The 22,592-nt window shown below is 37.1% G+C and overlaps 2 protein-coding genes across 3 annotated transcripts in view; one reads left to right on the top strand and one right to left on the bottom strand.

Moving 5' to 3' along the window:
- Positions 1 to 338: 338 nt before the first annotated feature.
- Positions 339 to 7,538, top strand: klhl40b (kelch-like family member 40b). Its single transcript, XM_006634191.3, has 6 exons — positions 339 to 1,681; positions 2,371 to 2,531; positions 3,097 to 3,204; positions 4,344 to 4,529; positions 5,344 to 5,490; positions 5,743 to 7,538. Exons 1-6 carry the CDS (start codon positions 569 to 571, stop codon positions 5,852 to 5,854), a joined length of 1,827 nt encoding a protein of 608 aa, XP_006634254.2. The 5' UTR covers positions 339 to 568; the 3' UTR covers positions 5,855 to 7,538.
- Positions 7,539 to 12,501: 4,963 nt separating this feature from the next.
- The window catches only part of zbtb47b (zinc finger and BTB domain containing 47b), a 75,470-nt gene continuing 65,379 nt past the window's right edge, over positions 12,502 to 22,592 (bottom strand). For both annotated transcript variants that reach the window (XM_015354268.2, XM_006634257.3), the window contains 2 exons: positions 21,732 to 21,876; positions 12,502 to 21,136 (listed from right to left, as the gene is read on the bottom strand). In XM_015354268.2, coding sequence (XP_015209754.1) covers positions 20,727 to 21,136; positions 21,732 to 21,876 — 555 coding nt within the window. In that variant the 3' untranslated portion in view covers positions 12,502 to 20,726. The remainder of the gene's footprint in view (positions 21,137 to 21,731; positions 21,877 to 22,592) is intronic.

Here is a 22,592-nt window from a genome sequence, read left to right as displayed (position 1 = left end):
CTAGCAACCCATGATCTAGATGGGCCAAAGGGCTTGTAACCTTTCTTTCTTGTAACCTTTCTTATAATGTGTATCACACATTATATACCTTTTATAAATTAACATTACCTTTAAAGATAACATGTTAAGTGTGACTGCTTTGTTAATTGGTTTGCTCATTTTCACATATTTGAAAGAACTATCACTCACAAGTCACTTGGAAAGACAATACCCTGCTTTTGGACCATGATGTCAGCGAGTAGTGCTCTCTTGACTCAGGCAAAGACAGCTCCTCCCTTGGGCTCTGCTTCAGCTGCCTCCTGTGTGTGACTGATGGCATATCTATAAAGGGGATCACATTACACACACCAAAATAGATTCCTCAGCTTTGTGTGACTCTGTCTATAAATAAAACCCTGCAGAAGTTTGAAGAACTTAAGCAGCTGGGCTACCAATCTGTGCTGAATTCTGAGACCCATACCAGTTTGAGCAAGACTGCTTCTTTCTGGGCTAGGCTTTGAATGAGACTGTGTTCTCCCAGAGAGAGGTGACAAAGAAACTCCATTATTCCAAAAAATATTTCTAAAAAATGGCTCTACCTGTAGATCCTACTGAAGAGCCCCGGATGTACCAACAAACCCTCCTTCAAGATGGGCTGAATGACCTGCTGAAAACAGACAAGTTCGTTGACTGTGTTTTAAAGATTAAGGACGAGGAGTTTCCCTGTCACCGGTTAGTGCTGGCAGCCTGCAGCCCTTTCTTCCGGACCATGTTCCTCTCAGACCTAGAGGAGAGCAAGAAGAAGGAGATAGTCCTTGAAGATGTGGAACCTGGAGTAATGGGAATGATCCTTAAGTATATCTACACGTCAGAAATCAGTATCACAGAACAGAATGTCAAAGACATTTTTGCGGCGGCAAACTTGTTTCAGATTCCTTCTATTTTTACAGTTTGCGTCTCCTTTTTGCAGAAGAGGCTCAGCTTGAGTAACTGTTTGGCTATTTTCCGGCTAGGCTTGATGCTTGATTGCCCACGTCTTGCCATATCTGCTAGAGACTTCATCTGTGATCGTTTCCATCTGATCGTAAGAGACCTGGACTTCCTACAGCTAGCCCCCACTGAATTGGCTGCCATTATCACCTCAGATTCCCTTAATGTTGAGAAAGAAGAGGTGGTATTTGAAGCGCTCGTGACGTGGGTTTCCCATGACAAGGAGAACCGGCTAAAGGATCTGTCTGATCTCTTTGACTGCATCCGCTTTCGACTGATGCCACATGACTACTTCTCAAACAAAGTAGAGAAACATGGACTCGTCAAATCAAACCCAGAACTCATGAAGAAGCTGCAGATGGTGAAAGATGCCAATGAGGGTAAGCTTCCTGAATTAAAGAAAGCTGAAAGTAAAAAGCCTGGTGACAGGGGTGATGTTGCCCAAGAAGAGGAGGAGAATCTGCTTCCTGGGATACTCAATGACAACCTGCGTTTTGGCATGTTCCTCAAGGATTTAATGTTCATGATCAGTGACACAGGTTCAGTGGCCTATGACCCAATAGGAAACGAATGCTATATAGCCTCATTATCCACCCAGATTCCTAAGAATCACTGTAGTCTGGTTACAAAACAGAACCAGATCTTTGTAGCAGGAGGACTTTTTTATAACGACGATAACCAGGACGATCCTCTCAGTTCTTACTTTTTACAGGTGCGTGATCAATTAATTTATAAACATTCACTGATAGGATACTGATAGGATGAAATGAAGAGTTTCAAAAATATAGTTATTTTCTCCCAATGTATTTCTAAGCATGTGGTCTTTATTTTTTTGATATGTGACAAAAAATGCAAAGGGACAAATCCATTTCTTTGTGATGGTATTCAGCCCCAATAGAGGAGATCAAAAGATATGATACAGTACTGTATATACTTGTGTTTACTTACCTGAACCAAAACATAAATATCTACATAATTCTGAAAGCAAATCAGTTTATCAGGCAATTTCAACTATTTACCTGTAAACACAATTACTGCTTTAAATACTGCTAAGTCACTGTTATTACTACAAAGACATTCTAAAGTAAATTGGTTTAGAGAACCAACATTATACAATTTTGGCTATAAATGGCTGGGTTTTTCATTGTAGTGACAGTAAAGTTTATGACATTTTAAGCTTTCAGCAAACCTTATGGAACTTAATGAATTAAATTAAAATGTTACATTCTTATATTATAGTACTATATGTTTTACACTGAGAAGACAGTGGCCCTACACCATCTAGCATGAAAACACTTGTCTTATAATGTTTGTACTAATATACAATGCAGAATACAGTATGTAATTATTCTTTTAATTCTTGAGGAAAAACTTAATAGAATCAATGTGTTTCACTTGCAGTTTGATCCCCTAGATTCAGATTGGTTAGGTATGCCTCCCCTTCCTTCTCCCCGCGCTCTGTTTGGTCTTGGTGAGGCAGAAAATTCCATCTTTGTCATTGGAGGAAAAGAGCTAAAGGAAGGAGAGAAGATTCTGGACTCAGTCATGGTCTATGACAGACAGTAGGTTTGAAGATTCCAGGGTGTGATTGAAATGATGTCAAATTTAAATTATTGGAATGTGTTTCAAAAACAAAATGTTGGCAATTCTGTGTGATTATCAGCACATCAACACTAAGAACAGCTATTGTCTTGTTGAAGAGTCATCAAAAGTACAGTTTGGTTCAGTTTAAATTTAAATTATGCTCTCATTTATGAAAACAAATACTCACAGGTAGCCTATTCTTTTTAACTCGTCTCCTTAGTTAACAACATATTTTTTAAGGCTTCAGCGGAACAGACTTCAGGAGACTTGTCACCTTTTATAAATGATATTCGAAAGCTGTCTTATTACAAAAAGCTGGACCTTTATACTTTGTTTTTAGTATAAGCATTCTGAATCTAATAATCCACCACAGTGAGAAATAATAATAGGAAATATTAAAAAAATGATTATTTTATTTATAGTAATGCATGACCAAAAATGATTCAGGATATTCCAGCTATCCAGATAAAGGAAAACAAAAATGACAATTCTAAAGTGTTAATTGCACTCAATCACTCTTAACCTTTTTCCAATCATTTTTAGATCCTTCAAATGGGGAGAGTCTGACCCTCTTCCTTACGCAGTGTATGGCCATGCGACTGTGTCATACAACGGACTAGTCTATGTGATAGGAGGAAAAGGAGATAGCAAGTAAGAATTCACTTTGTTCTTTTTTGTTTCACCTGTTATATTGTGTTTCTGTCACTGTTTTTCTTAAAGTAACAGTATGGTGGAGTGACAAATGCTTTTAGGAGCATCAGCAAACTCCATTTTGATTGTTTTCGGTTCATGTCCCATTCATGTAGTCCATATGCGATAATACTATATTCCACTTCATTTTTCATTTAAAAAAAATAAAGCAAGTATTATGTTATGTAGTCAAACACTGTTTGAGTGGGTTTGTCACCAGGTAGTGCACTGTCCCACAGCCCAGAGACATACAGGTTTATCCTGCAGTACAAATGGTGCTGGGAACAAAGGCAAAATTTACCCTTCAAGAGCACTTATATCAACAACAATCCTGCACTCCACTTCCCCCTGTGTTATATGTCAAATGTCATGCCACCTTGCACCATCTTGAACAACCATACAACCCCACACAACCATCTCGGGCCCATATGGCTGCCACATACAGCAAAAAAAAAAGTACAAATCCGACATCATTTTGGAGTGCTTTGGTACTGTACTTTAACAAAGAGTGAAGATCAGTGACAGACATGCAAAATTAAATTACAGCCATGTCTAACATATAAAGAAAACAAAATCAATACTTCACAGCAGGAAGATGATTCAATGGTCAGTTTCACGCATGCTGCACTTGGACAATATTACTGAACTGACCTTTGGCTCTCCTCTCCAGCTGAAAGCCACCTTCAGGAAATGATTACTATATAATATTGTATAAAAGCAAAGTCTTCACTTGGGCGTACTAAACCACCCAAAACTGTGGTTTAAGGAAATTAATTAGATGTATTAACCAAGAGGTTTAAAGCTGTTAATAAATATTATAGTTCTTTTACTCTGTGAACTGTGAATAGAAAATACCATGTTCTAATAATATTCATATAACACATTTCATGTACAACATTTTGGATCCATGTATATTTAAATGTTAATACGTATTTTCTTCTTATTGTCATGCAGATAAGAGACTATGAGATGTCATAAATGAATATTAAACAGATTTATGAAAATACATTCAAATGTATTGGTTCTTTTTAAAAAATGTGATCTTACCATTTAAAGGGCACCACACAGGTTAAGTGTTTTTTTTTTCCTCTGTCCACTAGAAAATGCATCAAAAGGATGTGTGTTTATAATCCCACAAAGTTTGAATGGAAGGAGCTGGCTCCCTTGAAGACTGGCCGATCTCTGTTTGGTGCCACTGTACATAACAACAAGATTTACGTGGCTGCAGGCGTGACAGACGCTGGACTCACCAACTCTGTGGAGGTGTATGACATTACAAGTAACAGGTAAGATGAACATCAATGCTACGCTGTGCATGACTAAAATGTACAACCCCTTATGTGCATAAAACATTGATTTTATATTATTTGAGAAGCACTTCATATTTTAATTCAGCTTTTGGGTTATGTTCTTTGATTATAACTGTTCTATCAGTACTATTATACTATGCTGTGCCCTTATTGGCCCAAATTTAAAGAATGTTAGAACATTCTCTAAATAATATTATTGAAATCTAAAAGGAGAAGATATTTGAATATACACTTTGAGTGTTGTGCAAAATCTTTTGCAATTAAGAGGAATTTAGCTTGTAATTTATCCATATGAGTTTTGAATCCAGCCAAATGCTTAGTTTATAAACAGTGACATGCCCCAAATTGATCCTATTTAAAGTAAAACTTATGTGAACATGGGAGCAGTTTATGTTATTATTGAATAGGATAACTTGGTTGATTAATAATGATGAAGTGGGTCCGGCTATATTGCAGCTCTGTGGGACCTCCCAGATCACCCCAGATTTTACACACTGAAAGTTTTTGTGAATAAGTCTGTTACCATAAGAGAGTGTTTATATCAAGGCCCAATCTACACAGCTTCAAAAGAACTGAAAGGCTCCCAGTATCACAATTCTAAGCCAGATCTATGTTTGTATATATAGATAATGTTCTACTGTATATTACCTTGATATTCTGGCCAACGATGTTAGGACAATGTCAAGCAGATGAGCAAATTTACTTTAGTCCAATGAAACAACTGATGTTGGCCTAGGACATCCTGGTTATATCAGGAGCGTCTTTTCATGGAGCTGTCTCTGCCTTGCAGGTGGGAAGACTTTAATGAATTCCCACAGGAGCGTAGTTCCCTGAGTCTCACCAGTCTGGCTGGCTCAATCTACGCTACTGGCGGCTTTGGCATGATGCCCAATGACTCAGGAGAGCTGGTACCCACTGAAATGAATGATATATGGAAGTAAGTACAATGATGGTCACGATGACATGAAAAGTAACATTGCATGTAGTACTGGTAAGAATTGACGTGAAATTCACTTCTCATTCACTCGTTATTTAAATGTGTCTGTTTGACAATTTAAATGTATAGGGAAACCCATGATAGCGTTTAAACAGTGATGACATCAAAAATCAAATCACAAAACATTTGAGAAACTATCCTATTAATTTAATTTAAAAAATGAGCTCCTTTACCTCTGCTGTGCTTTCACAGGTATGAGGAGGACTCGAAGCAGTGGACTGGCATTCTCCGAGAGATCCGCTATGTTTCTGGTGCTACGGTACTTGCTGTGCGTCTGAACACTCTTCGACTCACCAAAATGTAACAGGCATACGGTGTAATAGCATTGCATAGGACAAAGGATGCTTCTATATGCATTGTAAATGTGAATGAATGGAAGATTAATTGCACAAAGGTGTGATCGCTGCAGTCAGGGTTCTCTAATCAATAACTAGGCTGGATTGAGATCAGTATTCTATTGCACCCAACCCAAGGAAGAAGCTCCACTTTATTGGCTAGTCAGAGTACTGACCATTGACCACTTCACTTCAAGGACATACTGTTTTGAAGATAGGTAAGATAAGGCCATAAAGGCCCATGGGGAATGGGGGGCAAGGGCCACCATTTTTCTTGACCATCCGACACTGGAGGTTAACCCCTGGTACTCATTTAGAAAGCAGGCTGAGTGAACCTGGGAGCTGCCTGGAAGCAAGTGATATCACTTGCCCTTACCTGGGATTGAACCTAAAACCTTCTGATCAAGAGCTGGACACCCTTGCTGTCTGAGCTACCACAGCTTCTACGGTTTTAAGGAATCCTCAAAATAAGCATTTGTGGTTGAGATAGTTACTGTATTATTTTACCACTTAAAAACAAATTGATTTTGTATTTAAAAGAGGTTTCTCTTTAGAAGCAACATAAGTTTGCTGTTATAAAGCAGGAAATCACAAGCCAACAAGATTTAGAAGCCTTTTCCAAGAGATCCTTACACATTCCATAAAATTCAGCCATACAGTACATCCATTTTCTAACCTTTTCATTCTAAAGAGGGTCAGGGGGAGCTGATGCCTAATACAGGCCACAAACAGATATAAAGACACATACACATGCACACCAGGGCCAATTTTCTCTTAAGCCAGTTAACCTACCAGTATGTCTTTGGAGTGTGGAAGGAGACCAGAGCAGCTGCAGGAAACAACACATTCAGAGAGAAAACATACAGACTCCACGCAGATACAATAGCACTCCAGGAATTGAACCCAGGGCCTCAGAGCTGCAAGGCAGCAATGCTAACCACTGCCCTATAAAATTCATAAAAGTTAAAATCGTATATCATAAGTGTTAATATGAAAAAACAAAGATGAGTGGGGAAAATATTTGTGATATTATACAGTAGGTTGTTCATTGCAAATTGATTTATTGATAGCATTTGAGTGTTAATAATATCCACGTGTGTATACCTACAGTACATGAAACTTGTTTCAGACCTTTGTATAAAATGTGTATGATGTAAAACTGGTTAAGGTGTATTGATAAGTCAAGTGTCTTCTGCACAGCAGGGTCTTAAACTAGTTATCATCTATTGCTCTTCAATGCCATTATTGTCAAGATCAAACCATGATTGGGGGAGGATTCCCATGTGATGGCACTGATGCCAGGGCTTCCAATGTATCCAGGTTTTATTAATGTCAAATAGCTAGCAGACAGCCTTTAATCACAATGCTTGGCATAACTATGCATGACTCAGTGTACTCAGAAGAGCTCAAGAGCAGTATTTGGAAGAGCTTCTTTCAGCTACTGTTTTTTTAAGCTTATAAGGGGATTAGGGGTGTGTAATGTAATCTGACCGCAAGTACTGCCTCTAGAGGGGGACCAACAAAGTATGAATTTAAAAAGATTTCACCCCTGTTACCTGCTTGTTTCAAAGATTGTTGAAAACAGTTCACACATAGCGTGATCAACAGCCGCCATTGAACTTAATATGTATTCTTAATAAAAATGAAATATAATGCCAGTGTGTTTTCAATTCAATTACACGGTTTTGGGATACAGTAAACATTAAGTTTTAGATCTGTTGCAGGTGACAGTGCATGTGCTCTCTTTACACAGTACTTACTCCAGGACCCAGCGTGAGTTTTAACTGTCAGATGCAGAGACTTCTATTTAAATTTATCCCTTAGTAATATCACATACCCAGAAAAGCCTTGAAATTTTATTTTTCTTGATAACCCAATACAGTGAACGTTTCTAAAATCCTTACTAAAAGATCCCAAATCTCCAAATAAAGAGCTCTCATCAAGCAGTGCAGTATCTCCTTCTAGGCAGCAGAGGGCACTAGGACACATGGAATCACTCTTTATGTTCAAGTTGTTTGAACAAAAGCACTGAAAACTGGACAAAACATGTTTGAAGCATGCTTTACATTTTCAATAAACACTAACTAACAACTTCATTAACTTAAAGTGCTATTAGATACTTGCTAAAGTGCTTCATATTTTCAAAACTGAATCACTCAAAAAAGTGACAGGAAAGGGCTGTACCGTGACAAGAATGCATTGAATAAGAAAGAAAATCCTATTTTATATATAGAGTAGCTATTAAAAACAGACTTATTTTACATCACATTATTCTCTAAAGATTTTTAGTACTGTAATTACCTATCTGCAATTGGGATCAAGGTTTTATTCCAGTCTGGGGCCCCTTGTGTGTGAAGCATCAAAGTTTTCCCCATGACAGTGTGGGATTTTGGCAGGACCTTCAGTGTCCACCCACTGCCGAAAGACATCCCGTTTGTCTGTGCTTAACTTCCAAGAATAGTCCCCTGTATGCACGTATAAGTGGCAATGTGTGTGCTCAGCAAAGGACTGGCATCCTATCTAGGGAGTCCTCCATTTTATCAGCTGTTGGTTAGGTCTATGGCTCACCACTCCCTGTATTGAGCTCAGCAGATACGCATAATGGATAAAAGTTAGTTTATGACAAATGAACAAGAACCCAGGGACATGTGGGAAAAGAAAATACATTCAGGAGTAAAACTTTTCTTCACACATACAGTTCAGGAAAACATTATCCAATGTTATTAAATTAACTCCTTGGTTGCTTTCAAGAAATGACTGTCTGAGGCCAGATTGTCCTAACAAGGTTTAATCGGTGGAATGGCTTCTTCTCATTTGCAATTTCTCTTTCAATATTAGCAATGTTCTTCCTTTATTCATTCAGAAAACATCAAATATCATTAAAGTTATTCAAGCAGGTGGCCGCGTCAGCATGAGCAGGCTGCAAAAGGAACAAGTAAAGATTTATTCCATGCTGAAAAGAGAAGAAAATAAACACATTTTGGCCGTGGAGCCTTCTTCAGGTGTGAAGAAGTTAACCTGTTATACATAGTTAACCCTAAAACCATTAAAGTTAACCTGTATTGCTGAGACACTTCTTAAATCATGGAATTACATGAAGACCAGTAGCTTTCTCTTTGATGGAGGTAAATATCTCCTTCCTAGCATTTGGTTCTGTGGACTTCTGAAATGTAACCCCATTGAGTAACATTGAATCTACATTTATATTATACAGTATATTTATACATTTACTTTTCCACAGGAAGTAGACAGGGTGTACGAGTTAAAAATGCATACAGCGCATCAAAAGAATCCACACTAACTACAACAAATTCACAAAGTGATCAGGAACAGGACAGCATTTTTTCATAAGTGGCACACTGACATCTTATTGGAATCTTATGCTGTTTTACATATGTCACAGTTAAACACATTATGCTAGCTGACGTGTCTTCACCTGGATCGATCCATAAGAGGTCTACTGTGAATGTAGTGTGTGGCCACAGTTGGAATCAATACAAGCTGTACATCTGTGATGCTTGCTTTGTACCAGTTTTGCAAATGCTATTCTGTCCAATTTGCCCCGGGACAAGCATGAGGCTTTTCACTGATCTCTGAGCACTACAACTCACATGTTGTCCTAGACCATCCAAAAAATGTAAAATGGGGCTCAAGTCTGACAAGCAGGACATACAGTATACTGTTTATCCTGCAAAAAAGCCATAATTACAGGAGAAGCTGGAGGATGTGTGTTACTTTGATGGAACGTTGTATTGTCAGGATGAGACCATAAGAAGGGCAGGGATTGAGGCTCTGGGAACTATGTAGTGCCATAGTTACACAGCCATCATTCACTACAAGTGGAGTTCTGTACTGCCTTGACCTCCGTAGTTCCCCATCGATTAGTATGTTGCATGCAGAAAATAGCATACAGTTCTGAACATCTGAAATCTGCCTGACATCCATCTAGCCGTTCTACACTCAATTCATCATTAGAGGACGAGCTCCACTTCTAACAAGTTCACCTGAGGTTCTGCACCACCATAGAGTACATACAGTATTAATGGGACAAAAGCTTTGTTCTCTTAATGTGAAGTGAAGTGGACACATTCTTTCTTCATTCTCACTGGGCTTGACACTCTTCAGGTTAAATCATCTCATCATCGGTGCTCAACAAAACTCTTTCTCATTTAAGTGTTATAAATATCAGACCTGCATCCTTTGTCAGAATACAGTACAGTATGTGCTACAACACAGTGGGGGTCTGTGTGGGTGATTCAGTACTTAAGTGTCCTATGCTAAACATAAATAACGAATTAATCAAAAACAACTCCAAAAAACATTTAATCGTATTTTTCTAAAAACATTAGTGTATACGAGTGATACTCGGCATATTCTATATAATTGAATACTTTTTTCTGCAACTCTATAGATGTCTTCTGTGTATTTTAAAAATGATAAAGTTAGCAGACTGTATTCTTTTATCTCTTCGAACCAAAAATTCATAGCTTAATTCACTTCCTTTCCCTTGAAAGGAAAAATACTTTGCAGTCATAAGCATTTATTGACATTACAAGACTGTGATAGTTGTTCTTCTAAGGGAATTAAACAGCTGACTGAGTGAATGCTTAAAGTGTCCAGTGTGACTTACCCAGAGAGATTTGGAGTACTTGGGTTCTCGCAAGTGGAAGATTAAGTAAAGAATGATAATCTTGCTACATAAAACATGTAACAAATGAAAGCTAATGTTGAAATACTTTTGCCACCATCTATTTTTTGTGATTAATTCCTTGCCAATCCTTTTGTGTTTTAGATACTGTGATTTTGACCTTGCTGGTGGTTTTTAAGACCTTTAAGAACTTCAGATCCTCCTCAACACGAAAGGTCTTGTGCTGATTGCAGAGATTGCTGTAAATTTCAAGACATTCTAATTAAAACTGCCACAACCCTCACCGGGAAAAGCAGACTGAAAATGAATGGATAATTAATAAATGAACACTCTTTAAGTGTGACCAACGTTCTAACTTTGACATTTTGAAAACAGTCTCTGAAAAGCAGTAACTATTTTGTACATTAAAACTGGACTCAATACAGTATTTATACAGCAGCCTTATCACCCTGCAACTCACAACTGGTAACCCACTGAAGCTAAGCAGGTGTGAGCCTGGTCAGTACTTAGATGGGAGACCTCATGGGAAAAACTAAGGTTGCTGCTGGAAGAGGTGTTAGTGGGGCCAGCAGGGGGTACTCACCCTGCGGTCCATGTGGGTCCCAATTCCCCAGTATAGTGATGGGGACACTATACTGTAAACAGGCGCCGTCCTTCGGATGAGACGTAAAACCGAGGTCCTGACTCTCTGTGGTCATTAAAAATCCCAGGGCGTTTCTCGAAAAGAGTAGGGGTGTAACCCCGGTGTCCTGGCCAAATTTCCCATTGGCCCTTACCAATCATGGCCTCCTAATAATCCCCATCTATGAATTGGCTACATTACTCTGCTCTCCTCCCCACTGATAGCTGATGTGTGGTGAGCTGCTGTTGCGTCATCCAGGTGGATTAATGAAAAATTCTATTAAACAGCAATCAAACCACTGCCAACTAAACATTCCACAGTTACTGGTAGGAGTGGTACTTTTGACACTTCGTGCCCAGAGCAATTTTGTCAAAAAAGGCCCGTAAAATCTTAACTGAGAGAGTGGAGGTTATTTGAAATTTGATTGATTGCTTAAAACGTGAAAAGTTTTAAAATGCAAAAAAATCCCTCAAAAACATTGAGACTACATACTCAAAGACCACAAGCAGCCAAAATAATATTATGCAGTATGCTAAATTTCATCAGAAAAACAGCATGATCTGCTTCTACACATTTTTTTTCAGTTAAAAAAGAATGGCAAAGGTAAGAATTTATTGCAGCTTGATCTAGCTAAACAGTTTTTCTAATTATTATATTATCTATACATTATTAGGTTTTATAATATTTGGTATTTTTAAATATACAAAGGAATTTGTCAAATGAAATGTGGGGGTTTGTTGTCTAAGAGGTTTTATGACAGCACTATCATCCTGACCTGCACACTCCACTCACTCTCCTCTTAGCTTCCTGTTTCAGACTGTAAAGTCATTACTGTACACTGATCTGAATGTGAAGCTGATGTGCTCCAAAACACTATCATAACAGTCAAGTACACTGAAAGCTGAGAGAGGAAAAGACATCTGGAGAAAAACAATTCACGTGAAAAAGAAACGGCTGGTTCTGGCTCACAAAGATCTGTTCAGAAAGTGCTTGGTGAGCTGATCAAGCTCTGGACCAAGCACATACTTCACAACTTATACTTCTTATACAGATTTACTTACCTAGAAGCTTCATGAAATGTGTGACAGGATGTAGTGAAATAAGTTCTACATATGTTTACAGGGGATTTAAGCCCCTCTTATTCCGGTCAAGAATCAGTTATATGGTCCCAAATTAATAATTAATTTTTTGGCAATGTGCGCAATGAGAAAAAAAATACCTTCCAGCACAGAAGCATTCTATTATTCCTCTACAAAAGTATGTCCGTGAAATATTAAATAACTTATTTTTCTCTATGTTCATCAACAGAAAAGGAAAAGAAAGGAAATAATCACACAAAACCACAGTTTGGAATAATATATATCTATATTGTTTAATATTGAAAGAAATCTTTTCGCTCTTTCCTGTGTTACAGACACTATACACTAGGCAATACAATAAATGACATAGAATATAGACTAATAGTATTAGCACCTCTAGACAATCGTCCTTGTATTGTTTTTATTTTCCGTTTATATAACCACAACAGCTACGGTCTACATGTAGTCTATGTACACGGGAGTTAGCTAAGACATTGTGTTTACATAGTAAAATATAGAATCGGCATACAGAGGACTGACATATATATATGACTTGCTATGTAATTTAGGGAGAGTGAGGGCAGGAATTGAAGTTATTATTGAAACCCCTCTGTCTAAAAAAATACTGGCTTAAAGTTTATTAAAAGTCAGTAGTGCTGTAGTCTACATGACCATAAAACAACAACAATATTGAGTAAACCTGATCCTTCTCATTATGAAAGATGTAAGATATATTTAACTTTTAAAATGCTAGCCTCATCTCAAGACAACTGTTAGACTTACAGATTATTTTCCTTTGGAATTCACAGGCCTGGCAGTCACATGACTGCAAGTTAAAACAAAAAACAGTGTAGTGAGTGGATTCATCCAGTTCAACGTTTTGTCATCTAGCTTATCATTTATGCATTATTTGTCTATAAAAATGAATGTCAGAACCCTTTTATGTACATGGTAGCTTAATTCTGGGGCAGAAACACAATGTTAAAGACTCTCTTCCTCAAACTGGTTGTTAAAGCAAAAAAAAAATCCTTTTGGTCTGGGTTCAAAGGCCACAGAAGTCACTCACACAGGGTGAAATTCCCAACTAGCAGCAAATAAAACAAAGTAAAAATCCAAACATCATTGGAAAAAAGAAACATCACAAGTCAATGCTAACAACATCCCATGTAAACTCCTAACAGATTTAGGCACAAAATACTGTATTTCTCTTGAGCAAAACAAAATGATATTTCTTTATTTTTGCACAAGCAAATATACTTGCACATACCCACAAATGTCTCTAGACTTTACTTTTAATTCCAATTTAAAACCAGAGAAAAGCGTCACATCTTATTTCAAAGCTGCCAGTCCTCAAAGGTAATCTTTCTTGGGAAATAAGAAACAAACTATTTTTTAAATAAATGAGATTTAACTAATTTGGTTTCAAATTAAATTAATTTTCAAATTAAAAAAGTACATTAAAAACTTTTAAATTACAAATGCCAAATAAAATTTTCTAGCAGCTTAATGTTTGCCCACACCCCTTTTTAGTGATTTATGACTGTGACAGATGCACAAGGAACCAGGAGCTTCTAAGGCAGAAAAAACAAAAATTAGCCTTTAGTTTAAAAAACACCTTAGAGTGCACAGGAAGCAAATGTCAAGTGCATCTTTAACTCCTCATTTTAAGAAAAATTATATATGTATACTAACATCTTAATATGTTACAGATTTGTAGGAATTTAATGGCATCTGTACTGCTTGTTGAAGTAGAGATTATCTACATATGAGCTACATGTGGATATATCTACATATATATCTATAAACATATCCAATCAAAATGATCAGTGTTCTGCTGCTCCTGCTACACTAAATCAGAGCTATATCTTGTCAATAACGGATGTAATTGCTAGTCATTATTCTTAAGACAAAAAGTGAACAGGACTACTTTTGCTAATTGCAGAATGCACATGTAACATATAATGAAAAATGCAAAAATGAAAAATAAAAAAATCTGGCATTTTTTGACTAATATCTTCCACTGAATATTCTTGAATGTCTCTTCACCTCATGTCTGAATTCTTGGCTCTATCTAAAGCAATACAGCCATTCCATTACACCTTTTGCTGAAATACTAGTTTTAAAAATAAAAGCTTGAGGTCATTTAATATATACTAAAGTGCACTTGGGGACAGACAGAAACCAAAACCATTTAATAAACCTAAGTCTGGTTTAAGCTTATGTTAAGACAGTCAGTTTAGAAGAGGAATTAAACTCTTCTTAGATGAACACTTCTTAGATGAAACATTCTGTCTTTCTCTTGTTGCGACAAGAATATGAAAAATTTAACTTAAAACAAGTCACTGTTGTTAGTAATCTTAGAATATCATTTTTGTTTATATGCCTGATTTAGGTTACACAATTAGAAGATAAACATTATATACCGTTGCAGACTGCAAATGTAAATTATTAACAATACAATTGCTAGGAAAACTTTGAATGATATAACTCTACCCCACTTTTGTAACGAAGATGACCCATTTGCTACTGCATGATGTAAGTGGGCTATTTGCCCAGAGAATGAGAAGTTTTGCTTGAATAATCAACAAACAAGTTCACAGAAATCAGGAATTATATTCCTGGAGACAGGCTATGTCTTGGAAGGTAAAGGATCACCACTTTACCTTCAACGACTGTCTTGTCGCTGTAATCGTTGTTAGACTGTAGTGGCTATAGACTGCAAGGAATTACTGGATAAAATAATAATGTGGTCTCCTTGAAATTCTGGGGTAACAGTAAAGGCTCAGAGTTGAAATCACTATTTTCCACCAGTAAAAGCAACTGTGAGAGAGGCAGTGAGTTATGAAGTGTTTTATTCACTAATAAATACACTCATACCCCGGTATAAGAACAATAGTACATGGATTTTTGCTAATCCGATCAATTATGAAGGAATGAAACGTAAATATGTCTCAATAATTATTTTACATCTATAGTTGGCTTATTTGAGTAGAACTGTGTTGTCCACTAAGCTTGCTATAATGGTCTGTATGATATATTATGTTTAAGGTAGTTTTTGAGTGAACTTGTCTTTGGTTTGGAATGGGGTGAAATTTTCCCCTTAAGAAATGATGGAATTTTTATTTTCAATTTACAATCTCCCAACTTCCGAAACAGATTTTCAGAAACAAATTAGGCTTGGATACCTGGGGCATGAGTGAACACTTCTGATATGATGGAGACATTGTTGTGAATGTTATCGGTGGGGCAGAGGAAGTGTGATGGAAACAAAACTCCTTAACACTAAGTACTTTTGGCGCAGACTGAAGCAAACCTGTAACTGCACAACGAAACCTCGACAAAACCTTAGATCCAAGTTTTTCTGTTGCTATTTTACCAGTGTGGAAATATTGATTTTCCAGCAGGACAATTCAAGACTACACAATGCTCGAATTAGAATTACATGACTTAAAAAGCAATGGTGAGGCCAGGAATTTTTCCTTATCCGAATCCAACAGAACATCTGTGGGAACAGCTCGCCAGTCCCATCAGCAGCATTCAACCACTGGCTACCCTTCGCCAGCTGGCTGCAACTGTACTGGAAGAGTGGCATGCAATCACACAGCAGACGATCCAGACCCTGATCAGAGCTGTTCATCGGTATTTACAGGACTGTATCGATGCTCTGGGAGATCATACTTGATAACACCATAAGGTATTTTTCTTTTGGCAGTATCTCAGGTTTTATGCAGAAATACTTTTTTGATCTATATTTGTGTTAATATTTTCTATATTTGATATCTGTTTAAAATATTTGATTTTTGATTACATCTATAAGAATTGAATGCTACATGACTTTTTTTTACATGAATTTATATTAATAATTTAAGGGTTACCCATAATATTCTTCACTCTCATTACAGTGCCTCTCTATACTCCCAGAAATACAGTTTAGATAACAGTACATGTTGTCACAACACAATTACGCTAGCACCCATTTTTATTGAGTTACATGGAGAGGCTTCCAGTGGCTTCACTTGTTGACATTTATCTGTGGCCCAACATCTCCAATGTGAAACTGTGCTTTGGTTTTTACAGTATATTAAAACTGAATAAATGTTCTAAAACAATTAAATAAAACCCAACAGCAACAACAAGAAAATGTAACACTGACTGAGATTTGAAGTTCCAAGATCTAGACATTATACATATTATCTTCTGTTCTTTTTCCAATAATGTGTTTTTTGACAATGTCCTTTCAGAAGGTGCTCCGGAAATCTAAGATGGAATTTCCTCTTTAAAAGAATTTCTGGACAACAAACTGTTAAACACCTCATCGCTTTATCCATCCTAACTTGCTTAGTTGACATTCATGGCCAAAACCACTGAATTCACAGAAGTAGTGGATGTTTTACTTTAGACCAGCCATTCAGCATAAGGACGGAAGTGAAGCTGTATCTGAGAAAACAAAATTTTGCAAAAATGTCTTATGATGTCAATACCTAATGTTTATCGGCAAGTGAATTTCTCACCTTTCTGTTCAACTACATAAAGTGTTACAGGAGTTAGACATTTTATCCTTCCATACAAACATGAGGTGTTCACTTGCTCAAGCACCATGCTTAAGGCTCCCTACTGATTATTAAGAAAAAAAAAAGGCTCTGGTCCATATTTATAATGTACCAATCTGAGATAATCAAGGTTCTAGAAGCTTATTATATACTCCACTTTACACAAGGTATAAATATGACATTACCTCCAGCCAAGAAAAAGTACAGATTAGAAACCCTGGCCATTGACTGAAACCAGTATGCATAAAGCACAGGGCATTTGCTTTTTTCTGAAGTTTGTCTGTTTTCTGCTTGTTTTTCCTTTTAAATAGGAAACTAACCCTGGTTCCACACCACTGTTTTACATTTGTTCACACAAAACATAAAATTGCAAAAAAGATTAAGCATCCCTTTGACACTTGAGAACTAGATTAGCTCTGCTTATGGAACAGAAGAGGGTGATGTTGCTCTACAGAGTAAAGTGCGGCCACTCCCATAGGACTGGTGTGTTGTAGAGTCCAATCATCACACCCCAACATACTGACAGCCTCAGATACCAGCTGTGATCAAGACTCAAGCACAACTTGTTCCTTTCTCCATCAAAAGGGGATTCAAAAGAATCAAAGGCAGAAATTCCCCAGAACACTGCCACAGTGCTCAGATACAGGCATTATCTTCTGAACCATGTACAAAAGCAGCTATCAGAATTAAAAAAAAAACATTTTTTAAAAAGTACCTTTTGAAAATAATTTGGTATCAACCTGTGAGCAGATGACTGCTAGCTTGCCTCTGCAGTTTTCATCACACTTAAACTTCACACACTTTCCCATTATCATTATTACTACAGCATAAGGTGCATGAGAACATTTTAACTAAGAAAACAGCTTACTATTTAAACTCGTACAAAATTTTCAGTACCAATACACAATAAAATGAGCATTCCCTCCTACAACTTTGTTTTATGTGTAAGTAAACAAGGGGAAAACAGATGTTCACTAAAGAATTATGAATATTACAGTCATAAGTGCACACTTATATACTGTACCAAAGGCCCAGTACACAAAGGCTTTTGCTTCACCTTGTTATAGTAATATTCATAAGGAAGCATTGCTTTTTTCATAATTGCCTACTATGAAACAGGACAACCAGGTCTAACCTGGGTTTAAAACTTAAGAATTATTTTAAAAGATTGGGAATAAAGAAACTACTTTTCAATAGCTTTTCTTTAAGCCTTATTATAAAGTTTTTAATGAAAGTGCATGTGTCTCAAAAGAAAATTGCACTTATTTCTGGGGCATTTCTCCCCATTGTGCAGGCCTTTACAGTAGCTTTTTAAGCCAGCTGGACAACTGAAATGATACCAGACTGCTTACGTTCCCTTCTACAGGGTAGATCTTATTAAGACGGTTGCTAAGTGATCTGTAAAATGATACAATAATATGTTTAATAATATGTTAAGGGGCATTTTTCTAAAGACTGTAATTTGTTAATGCTATCCATACATTTTCTAAACATTCCCATTACATTATAGTGTTGAATTATCAAAAAATACATCTGATTTATATTGGGATTTAAACAAAGCTACTTGCCTATTTGTCATCACATTTCAAAACCATTCAGTTCAGAAAGGTTTACATCTACATTTTAGTATTAGAGCTTCAACTCTTCACTCCAGTAATTCCTACTGATGACAGGATCTGGTTTATAAATCATATCAAAATAAAAGTCACAATGCAGAACCATTTGTTTTGCATCATGGAAACTTCACTAAAGATTGACGTCAGGAAAATAAGTTAAATTTGTAAAAGAAAAATCATGGATTCAAAAGTCACGGACTTTTATCAAAACTATGACTTTTAACCCTCCTAGCGTAAGGGGGTGGGTATCTGATTTTGTTTTACCTTTCTTTACAAAAATTAGAAAAACTGCAAAACTGGACCAACCAATCATTTTATACAAATGATATTTTGAATTCGAAAATTAACGTAACACAAGAGGAAATACAGGTAATACAGCTATCTCTTGAAATGACCTTTTTCATTGCGGAAGATATAATTATAAAATTTCCTGGCAGAGTCCAAAACCAGTGTGCAATATCAACAAACAAAACATATTTTATAGGATTAATGGTTAAAGATCTTTCAAAACCATCAGTCTTTACTATCTAAAGAAATAATTAGTTCCATTAATAAATTGCAAACTTAGACCAAACAAAACTGAGTAGTCCATCACTGTTACACAGTATCACATTAATGAAACCAAAAGCATTGGAAAGTCAGCTACAGATTCAAAGAGAAGCTTTTAATATATCCATGAAATCTGCTGTTGAAAGCTTCTTTGAGGCACTAGGAGGGCTAAAGTGAAACCAATAGAAAAGTGCCAAGTTACGTCACAAATAGAGGAAAACAAATTGCTTAACATAAGCAAAATTAGTTTGGCTTGGCATCAAGGCGTTATACCCTGCATTGTACCAACCTTTAGCCTTGGGAATAAAAGTGTTTGGTTAATAGATAGTAACATTTTATGACCAAAAGGCCACACACTTATTCGTTTCGTAGAGTGCTTACACTGTACATCCTTATGCTACATAGAACAACATACCTTCGTATATTTCACTGTGCACTGCACAATGTTCTTAATCCTAGCTTTTACAAAACCTTTTAAAAATGGCATTTAATGCCTAACATAATACAAGAATTGGTGCACTAAAATAAAGATGCATGATTAAAGGTCTGAGAACAGTACATAATAAATATCATGGAAGAAAGCTGCAGTACAGAAAAATCTAATGCAACACTGCCCTTACGGAGAACTCACAGGATTTGGTTATTGCAATGCAACAAAACTTTATTCTAAAAAATATCAGCATTTGGTTATTGTTGGAGCATCTAATAAAAATTGTTGGACTGGCTACAGTACCTGTTAACCTGACTATGAAACTTAATGGAATACTGTAACATTGTTAGCTTTCTATTGTGGGTGTTAACTCTTCATCACCAATGCATGTTTCACTACATAGCCATCCTATGAAGCCTCTAAGATTTCAGTGATGAAGCACAGAAGTCCAACTCCTTTGTCTGCATCTTTTTGTCTTTTAAAACAGCATCATTTTGAGTATCCATGAAGCAATTCATAATAACACTTCTACGTCCTGCCAAGAATCTGTGTACATCCTCTGAAGTCTTTGAGGAGCTTCAAAAATCGAAGAAAGAAAATAGCAATACAGTTATCTGTTACACCCTCCAAACACTCATATATAAAGAGGCTACACCTTCCAATGTGTAGACAAAAGGCATCTGTCAAGAACGTACAGGGATAAAAATAACATCTTCAGCAGGCATTACTTCCATTCAGTATGTCCTGAGCCTCTTGAGGTGGCACCACACGATTTTCACTTTTTGGAGTGTATGACAGATACACATTTCATACCAATTTCCTTATAAAGATTTAGCATGAGCTTGGTAATTTGGAGAGCGGTGCAAATCTTAAAGAAGAGCTGTACATATCTATGGCATGGATTGGCAGTTCATGGAGCTGAAAAGCAACAAGCGGCAATGGAAGAGAAAGATAACTGTGTGCATGAAAAAAAAAAACCCAAGTACTGACATTTCCACTGGGTTGTTACTGTAGGATACAGTTTGTGGGATTTGGTAAAAAGACTTAAACTCTCATACACCTGGCTGTATGAGTAAATTATGCATTATTTAATTATGCATCTCTTTATAGATACACAGTTTAATGCCTAATACTGATAGTTTGCCTCTGAAATATAAGTTGCAAAGAATAAAATATTAATATCAATGGTTATGAGTTTTAATGCAAATTGTAAGTTCCCTACAGTTGACACACTGTGATATGGAGTTTATCCCAACTGAGGTAATGACTAAGAACCCACTACAGGTACTGTAGGCAATTTGGACTGTCTGATCTGTGGGTTTGAGAAAAAAAAAGGATTAACTGCTCTTAATTGTTGCTGGAGTTTATCCTCCCAGCAGGAAACAATGGCGGTGGAGGGGGTAGGTGAGGAGGTGGTGGGAGTGTTCCCATGGAATGGAGCAAGGGAAGAGGGAGGGACATAGCATGGGGTGGGCTAACTATGGCTCCTGCTGCGTTTGCTTGGTTGGCGAGCACATCTGAGTTGCTGCCCGGTGAAGAGGGGTTGAGGCCGAGTGGGTTGGCATCAGAAGTCATGGGATTGTTGACCCGAAAACACTTCTCCTTGTGAGCCTTGAGCATGTTGGAGAAGCGGAAACGCTGGCCACACACGTCACAGGGGTAAGGTTTCTCGCCAGTGTGGGTGCGCCGGTGGCGTTTCATGTTGGGCCGACTGGTGAAACTCTTCCCACAGATCTCACAGATATACGGCTTCTCTCCTGCAGAAACAATAGCAACTCTCTAAAAAATAACCATTAAGCAAGTCGTGTTGTAACCTTTCCTTTGCAGCCTTCAATGTAATCTTACATTTTTAACCCGTCTGACATGGGCACAATAAAATGGACAAACTAGAGATACAAAGCTGCCAAAAACAAAACTGTAGCTTGTTTGTATAAAATTAATTCTTAATACCATTCTCAATTGACTAAATGAGGAAATATTCAAAGGAAACATTAGCAGTCACAGTCACAACATATTAAACAGTTCAGAGACTTTTGGCTAAACAGATTTTCAAGCTGTTTTCTAAAATAAACAGATTAGATTCTAAATGGATTAAAATCTTCCTCTGAGAGATATTAAAGTAGATAGTCATTTATGACCTTGTACCAAAAGAGAACTATATTCCAAACTCAATGTGCACCTGGGCTACATACTTTATACTAATACTAACTTATACAAAAAAAATAATCATTTTTTATGTAAAAGGGGAATATTATAATTTGCAACCCAGAAGAATAATTTATAATTAAGTAACAGCAGTAACAGCACACAATTACATTTTCATTTTCAGAAATGAAAAAAAAGTGCTCTTACCAGTGTGTGTTTTCATGTGTTCATCAAAGTACTGCTTCATGTTGAAGTCTTTCCCACACCATTGGCACATGAACTGCTTGTGTCCTATATGTATACTCATGTGTGAGCGCAGCTGGTACTTGTATTGAAAACGCTCACTGCAGTTCTACAGAAAAGGAAAAAAATTGCATTACAATATAGCATAATCCACACTGTTACCGAATCCCTGCAAAATGTAAAAATAATTACTTAAAAAAAATAAAAAGATGGCCAGCATCATTTTTCCTTTGGTGTTCACATCACAGACAGAAACAGTACTGCATCACTTGTAAGTGCTGTGTTTTTTTTTTTGAGAGAACACAGATTTTGTTCTATGTTCTTAAGAAGTAGCAATGATTTAATTTGCCAACACAGCAGAGTAATTTACCTTTTATTGCAGAGAAGCCAGGAGTAGGCAGCACACCTGGCTCTCACTGACATACAGAATGTTCACTTGCTTGCTGCCAGCTTCACCAAAGTTACAGTCCATGTCCAGAAGACACTTACTCCCACACTCATGGCAGCTTTCCAAACAGGGAGGGAACAAGCAGGAATAATGATAACTGAGACCACAAATGTTTTAGACCACTACAACACAATAACAGTTCTGTCAGTCCATAATAGAAGTCCATTAGACTGCAATCGCAATGGCCCTTCTGACACGTTCTTCAACCAGAGGGCTTGCTGCGTGGTATCCAGTGATATCCAGAGTGACAGAAGTTTAGAACATGACCTTATACACCTCCCACTCCACAGTCCCATAATCCTGGTTTGAACCCTCCCTCCCTCCCTTGGCGGGAAATACCTGCCCCAGCCCTGCAGGACCAGAAGCCTGCTTTAGAC

This window comes from Lepisosteus oculatus, chromosome 6 (genome assembly GCF_040954835.1).
Source record: "Lepisosteus oculatus isolate fLepOcu1 chromosome 6, fLepOcu1.hap2, whole genome shotgun sequence".
Classification (NCBI taxonomy): Eukaryota; Metazoa; Chordata; class Actinopteri; order Semionotiformes; family Lepisosteidae; genus Lepisosteus; species Lepisosteus oculatus.
This window is presented reverse-complemented; position numbering and strand designations above follow the sequence as displayed.